Source organism: Orycteropus afer, unplaced genomic scaffold (assembly GCF_000298275.1).
Source record: "Orycteropus afer afer isolate SDZICR_OR568_19922 unplaced genomic scaffold, OryAfe1.0 scaffold00082, whole genome shotgun sequence".
In the NCBI taxonomy this organism is placed as follows: Eukaryota; Metazoa; Chordata; class Mammalia; order Tubulidentata; family Orycteropodidae; genus Orycteropus; species Orycteropus afer.
This window is the reverse complement of record NW_006921669.1, coordinates 4,881,911-4,889,760: the sequence shown is the minus strand read 5'-3', so window position 1 is coordinate 4,889,760 and position 7,850 is coordinate 4,881,911. Positions and strand designations below refer to the sequence as shown.

The 7,850-nt window shown below is 37.7% G+C and overlaps 1 protein-coding gene across 1 annotated transcript in view; it reads right to left on the bottom strand.

Annotated features, from left to right (window-relative positions):
• SHOC2 (SHOC2 leucine rich repeat scaffold protein) overlaps positions 1-6,949 on the bottom strand; it is a 61,670-nt gene extending 54,721 nt beyond the window's left edge. The window contains exon 1 of the mRNA XM_007941605.2: positions 6,250-6,949. Within this exon, the coding sequence (XP_007939796.2) occupies positions 6,250-6,949 (700 nt within the window). The remainder of the gene's footprint in view (positions 1-6,249) is intronic.
• Positions 6,950-7,850: the final 901 nt, after the last annotated feature.

The window sequence follows — 7,850 nt, the reverse complement described above, 5'->3', positions numbered from 1 at the left end:
ATTATGTAATATTATATTTCTAAGGAACCCTGGTGGCACAGTGATTAAGTACTCAATTGCCAACTAAAAGATCACCAGTTTGAACCCACCAGCCACTCCATGGAAGAAAGATGTGGCAATATACCTCCACTAAGATTAACTCACTGCTGGTGAATCGATTCGACTCACGGCCACCCCTCCTTGGGTTTCCGAGGCAGCATCTCTACCTAAGTAGATTGCCCAATCGTCTTTCCCAGGAGTGGCTGGTGGGTTTGAACCGCCAGCCTTCTAGTTAGCAGTCAAATGCCTTAGGCACTGCACTACTAGAGCTCCCCCACTAAGATTACAGCCTTGGAAATCTTATGGGACGGTTCTACTCTGTCCTGTAGGGTCATTATGAGCTGGAATCAACTTGACAGCAACAGGTTTGGTTTTGGTTTCATTATTATAATTTCATGATTGCAAGTACTTTTGACAACTAGAATCCTTTCTGGAAGAGAGAAGATAAGAGTCATAAGACAGAAGTTAAATAACTTTACCTTTACTCCTCAATTTGAATTGGCAGTATCAATTTAAGTTCACAACATATTTTATCTCTAAAAACAAAAAACAACATAGAAACATTACTTCCTAGGTCTAGCCACTAAAAAGGCCTAGAAATAACCACTAATCCAACAGCAGAAAGTACCCCCGGTGACCAAATGGTGATCTTGAAATAGCATTTCTCACAAAAAGGAAAAAGCCTTCCTTGAAGAAATGGATTAATTCCTGGTCTTGGGAAGAAAATGTGAAAGCTGAAAGATAAGCCTTGGATATCCTGTCATACCGGCTCTGGTAGTTAAGCTGTGTGTCACCCTGGCCGGGCTGGGTTTTGAGTAGCTAGCTAAGCAGCCGGATGCCATCATTCCCCATGATGAGATCAGTCAGGTCCATGGCGGAATGTGCTGGAGCAGCTGAGCGGCCGCCTTGGGGATGTGGTCTGTTTCCAGGACACAGGCAGCAGCACTGACGAAGGTCTCTGGAGCTTCCTGCTCACATGGACTCGCACGTAGCAGAGTCTTCAATCAGCAGCCTGCCATGCTGTCTGCCGATCTTGGATTGCTCCTGGACTTGAGCCAGTGGCCTGCCATCTTCTCTGCTAACCTTGGAAAAGTGCCTTTTTATTTGTCAGCCTTGGGTCTGTCAGCCTCAGCAGCCAGCAGCTGCTCGAGTTAAGAGATAGCTCCAGCTCCAATGGGCTGGGAGCAAGAGGCAGAGTTGAAGCCCGAGGTCGAGGGGCCTTCACCTAGCCACTAGAAGCGGCACTTTGAACTCAGACTTCTAGTCTCCTAACCTATAAGAGAATAAATCCCTGTTTGTTAAAACCATCCATTTGTGGTATTTTCTGTTAGAGCAGCACCATAGGTGAATACACTGGCTAACTTCCTTGCTATTAAAAGTTACCACATTGTTGCTAAGTATCATTGAGTTGTCTCTGACTCTTGGGGACCTATGGACAACAGAACAAAACATCTCCCAACCCTGTTTCATACTCACAACTGACAGCATGTTCAAGTATATCTTACTGAGGGTCTCCCACAACCTTACTGGCCCACTACTTCACCAGACACAATGTTCCCCTGTAGTTATTGACCCCTCCTGATGACATGTCCAAAGCAAGCAAGTCAGACAATACTCTGTTGTGGTTGATAAGGTTTTTATTGACTGATTTTTGGAAATATGTTGTTGTTGTTGTTGTTATGTGCCGTCAAGTCGGCCCCGACTCATAGCGACCCCTCCTTGGGTTTCCGAGGCAGTATCACTACGGAAGTAGGATTGCCCAACCTTCCTTCCAAGGAGTGGCTGGTGGGTTTGAACCGCCAGCCTTCTGGTTAGCAGTCAAGTGCTTTAGCCATTATGTTACCAGAGCTCATCATCTGCTTTTCTTCCTGTCTGCCTTAGTCTTCTCCACTGAAACCTGTCCACCATAAGTGACCCTGCTGGTACTTGAAATATCAATGGCATACCTTCCAGCAACACATAAGCCAACACAGTGTGACAACATGACAGCTGAGTGGTAGAAAAGACCAAGAAAACAACTTGGAGGAATTCCCATTAGTCAAAGGTGGAATAATTTCAGCATCACTAAGGACAATAACTGCAAAAGACTGAATCATCATATATATTTGAATCTATGAGTTCATAAGGATATAGCAATTGTTTACAATACATACTGTCACTACTGAAGGTGCTATAGGACAATATTATTAAGTTTCAAAAACATTAAATGAAGAGAAAGAATCAAGCATTTGCTCTGCCATTTCCAGTCAAACTGTACCACCAGGCGATCAAAAATTAAGTGAATAATGGTTGCTAACATCATACATTCATACACACATTAGCCAGACATTCTGTGCCTCCTCTGGAAAGAACACATACCAGTTATGAAGTGATCTTGTTAAAATCAAACCTAATTCTAATCAAACCTATAGCTCCAACTACCAGTTTACAGAAACATCGTTGTTGTTAGATGTCATCAAGTTGGTTCCTACTCATAGTGGCCCTGTGGACAACAGAATGAAACACTGCCTGGTCCTGGGCCATCCTCACAATCCGTGCTAAGCTTGAGCCCATCGCTGAAGCCATTGTGTCAATCCATCTCATAGAAAGTCTTCTTCTATTTCGCTGACCCTCTACTCCTTCACCAAGCATGATATCCTTCTCCAGGGACTGGTCCATTCCGACCAGTCATGTTGTCAGAAATACAGAGGACTGTTGTTGTTGTTGTTGTTATGTGCCGTTGAGTCAGACCCGACTCATAGCGACCCCCCTTGGGTTTAGGACTGAGGAACATGATAAACCACACCAAGGTGATACAATGAATAAAATCAAGATCAATGCCTCTAGGAACTCAGACACAAAAATCTTCAACAAAATATTATAAAACTGAATCAAACTTAAAAAGAAGTACACACTCTGACCAAGTGAAATTTACTCCAGAATATTCAGGGTTGGTACAAATTTGAAAATTAATCAATATTCCATATCAACATGCTAAAAAAAAAAGTAAAATTACATGATTATAAATTAATGCAGAGAAAGCATTTTATAAAATCCAAAACCCAATCCTGTAAAAACTGCCATCAAATAAGGAATATAGGGGAATTACTCAACATGGTAGATAATATCTATAAACTTAATAGCTGACTTTGAAGTTTCAACAAGGCAAGAGCTTAGAAGTCATCACTTCTGTCCTCACAAGAAAAACAATGAACAAACTGAACATCAATAACTCTTCTTAGATCCAATATTCTAGATTGGCATTTTTTTTTTCCTTTCTTTCAACATTTTACATTTTTAACCCATTTTATTCTTCCTTGATAAGGAGCTTTGCTGGCACAGTGGACAAGCACTTGGCTACTAACCAAAAGGTCAGTGGTTCAAACCCACAAGGCTCTGTGTGGGAGAAAGAGTAAGCAGTCTGCTTCTGTAAAGATTTATAGCCTTGGAAACCCTAAGGGGCAGTTCTACTATGTCCTATGAGGTCACTATGAGTTGGAATCAATTCAATGGCGATGGATTTGATTTGTTTGTTTGTTTCAAATTTGCATGGCTTGTAAAGGGATGCTCAAAGGCAGAAAACACAGTCTGAAGAGACAAACTAAGCATCAGAAACAGACGGATATGGCAGAGATTTTCAAATTAGCACGGATTCAAGAAGCTCAAAGAACAAGTGGGATAAATTAAATTAAACAAAACAAAAAACTGTACCTAGGCATACTATATTCAAACTGCAAAATATCAAAGACAAAAAGGAAATCATGAAAGAAGCCAGAGGGAAAAACACACTTTGCCTACAGAGGAACGAGGGTAAAAATCCCATCGGACTTCCCTAGAAACCATGCAAGCAAGAAGTGAGTGGAGTAAAATATTTAAAATGTTGAAAGAAAAGAAACACCAACCTAGAACACTATCTGCAGCAAAATTTTCCTTCAAAAGTGAAGGAGAAATAATTACTCTCCCAGGCAAATGAAAATTTTAAAAAAGTGTGTAAGAGAAAAGGAAAATTACACAGGCCAGAAACTTGCAGCTACACAGAGAAAGGAAGAACATTAGGGAAGGAAAAATAGAAACTTTCCTTTTTCTTATTCTTAATTGACAGTGCTGATGGCTGCACAACACAATGAACATAAAGTCACTGAACTGTACATGTAAAAAAAATCTTGAAATGGCAAATGTTTTGTTATAATACATTTTTACCACAATTATAAAAGACATATATGTTTCTAATTCTCAGGCAGTATGTTAACATCTCTATGGTAAGAAACTCTTTAATGAAGACTCTCATGTGAATTAAAGCAAACTTCTAGAACTGATTATCACATGGGCACAGAACAAAACCAGCTGAAATAACACTCTGTGTTTCCATATAGAAATTCAGTATTTCTTTCTCAAACATCCTATAATTCTATTACACAATGAACCACAGATGCAGGTCAAATCTGGACTAAGTCTGATATTACATCAAAAGCCATTCAATAACAACAAAGCCATTCAAGAACCCCATTATATTCTACAGATATGGAAGGGAGCATTTCTACCAGAATACTTCTGGGAATATTTTAATATGAGTGAGTTATATTTTGTATATATATTACTTAAGAAATCTATCACAGATTTTTAAAATACACTGAATTAAATGAAAATTTTAAGTGACTTGTCAGGACTAAACATAGTAGAACATCATACTTAAAATTGTTATCTTTTAAATTGTTGTTTAAATTGCATCTTTTCCAAAGCTGAAAAAAAAAAAAAAATCCACAGAATATGATATCCCTGCAGAGCTGTAAAACTTTAAACAGAAAGTTTCCTTAACTATCCAGTATAAGACCAATGCTCAAAGCAACAATGTGTTAATTCACCTTTGTTTTTATTCAGAATAATAGTGTCTTTCATACAAGAAGAAAACTTAAGTTTCATAATCAACTCTTTGTCAACTTTTAAAAATTTTATTAAAAGGCTACACATAAAATTCATAAAACTTTATAAATTTCTCAAAATTGATTAAGTCAATAATTTACACACTATAGTCCAAATGTTTCCGAATTTTTTTCTAGTTAAAAATATCATGACAACTATTTCTTTTTTACTGACTTATTTACACATATATATTCCCCTATTTTTTTCTCCTACTAGTATCCTTTTTAAAAACATTCTTTTGTTCCCATACCAAAAAAAAAAAAAAAAAAAAAACCTCACTGCCGTCTAGTCGATTCAACTCATAGTGACCCCTCCTCCTTGGGTTTCCAAGGCAGTATCACTACAGAAGTAGATTGCCCCAACCTTCCTTCCGAGGAGTGGCTGGTGGGTTTGAACCACCAGCCTTCTAGTTAGCAGTCAAGCGCCTTAGGCACTAGGCCACCAAAGCTCCTTTGTTCTCATTATTTAGCTTTATATACAATATCAGAAGAAAAAAATGCCAACAGTGTTGCAATTACTATAGGTGGCTTTTCTTCTATCTTTCTGTATTCTTGGATTGTTTCTGATAAATAACTACCTTCAAAATGAAAAAAAAAATTATTTCTTGTTTGTTGTAACATTGCTCTTTCATAAGGCTCTGATATGCCAACACTTCCATGCTGAATTAGGCAGAAAGTAATCTGAATTTAAATGAACTGTTTTTCAGGGAAGGGTAAATCAGAGAGTAGAAACATGTAATCTTAATGCATCTCAAACCAAACCAAACTCACTGCCATTGAGTCGTTTCTGAGTCACAGCTATGCCCTCTGGGTTTCTGAGGCAGTAAATCTCTACGGAAATGGATTGCCCAGTCTTCCTTCCACAGAGCAGGTGGTGGGTTTGAACTTCCAACCTCTGGTTACCAGTCAAATGCCTTACGCACTATGCCACCAAAATTCCTTTTAATGTATCTAGTATAATTATATATCTAAGTACTTTAAAAATAGGTAACGACATAAAAATTATGTTTTTCTTCTGCTTCAAATTCACTTTTTTGACAAAAATTAAGGCAGATTAGGTTTGTGTGGAAAAGGTCTGATACTGTCTACTTTGTAACTTACTTTCTTAAGTCCATAAAATAATTTCAAGCCATGTATTATAAATATTGCTAAAAAGTGAATAACTAAAATAAGGCATAAAGAAGATGAAACTTAGAAACAAGCTGTTTTATAGATATATGTCAGGTATTTTCTTCTATTAGAAAAGTCCCCACCAACATTATTTAGCATTAACAAATATTACAAATAATAACAGTAATCCAAGACCTCTTACCAATTTCAGCAGGTAGTTGTTTGATTTTGTTCTCTCGAATGCTAAGCATTATGAGTTTTGACAGATTTTTGATGTCCTTTTCCACAGTAGTTATACGATTAAAGCGAAGATAAAGAGTGGTGAGAGAATCTAACCTGTACACCACTGAAGGAATTTCTCTCAGTTTGTTATGCCGTAAATCAAGCATCCGCAGCTTCTTCAAGTTATCAAGAGAGTCAGGCAAACTGGTGAGTGAATTTTCACTTAGAGCCAGTGTCATGAGATTTACTAGACAGCCCACCTCTGCAGGCAGAGATTGCAATTTGTTACTGTATAAATAAAGTTCTGTTAATTGCGTTAACTCTTTGATTGATGACGGCAATATGTGTATAGACCTCTTGGATAAGTCCAAACGCATTGAATTCTCTTCCCGGCATTTGTTAAGCTCTTTTATCACCTCTGCATTGCTGGATTTTTTTCGAGTCCCAGGTGCTGGATTTGGCCGTTTGATCGTATTGTCAACTGAAAAAGCCACTCCTGGTTGGGCAGCACTGGAGTCCTTCTTTCCATCTTTGGCATCTTTCCCTTTGGTCTTAGGTTCTTTTTCTTTGCTCTCTTTCCCAAAACCTCCAGAGGCCTTTGCCTCCTTTTCTCTTTCTTTAGCTGATGGTACTTTGGGATCTTTCTCCTTAGAGTCTTTTTCTTTTCCTAAACTACTCATGGTGATTCAAGCTTGGGCAAGAACTACATGAACTCCTTTTATTTTATTGGCCAACAGTAGTAACTGGAATTCAAAGATGAAGAGACAAAGACCTACACAATCAACAAGGTGTTGGCTTGAAGAAGTAATCAGCATGGAGTAGCATCTACCTGTTACATGTTGGCTCTAAAGGCACTATGTCCATTTCTGAGAATTCATTCCACTGGTAAAATAGTGTGGGTCAATCATTAGATTTCCTGAAATACAACAGAAAAAGAGTATTAAACAACCTAGTATTATAATTTATGTTAAGTAAATGGGCTCTGAAAAAAATATATTACTAGCAATTTTGCCATTTTACAGTAACGTGATACGGTATATATTTATTAACACCTTATATTATGCAAAATCCATTGAAACCTACAAAAATTAATGAGGCAGGCCCTAACTTCAAGGAACTTACAATCCAATAGGAAGAGCTAACATAAGAATACAAGTTGCTAAAGTATAAAGGCTTTATTTATAAGAGCTGAAAAGTAGAAGAAAACACAGTAGCAGCTAAAAATTATTGAGTGCTTTCTACATACAAGCACTATTCTAAGGAATTTACTAATATTCACTTATTTAATACATAGAATAGCCAATGAGATAAACGATAAACTGCTACCCCCATTTTATATACAGGGACACTGAGATAGCAATATTTTAAGTAACCTGCTATGTGATCTTGGAAAAGTGACAGAGCCAAGATTCCAATTTAGGTAGCATGTGTATCTAGACTATACGTCCTTAATCTAACTACATGGAAACTCCTCTTGCTGCAACGAATTACCAGATAGCTTGAGATAATAGGATTTCAAAGGTGATGATGACAGAATGTGGAGCAGTATGGCAAAAGAACAAAACGAGGAAAGTAAAAAAA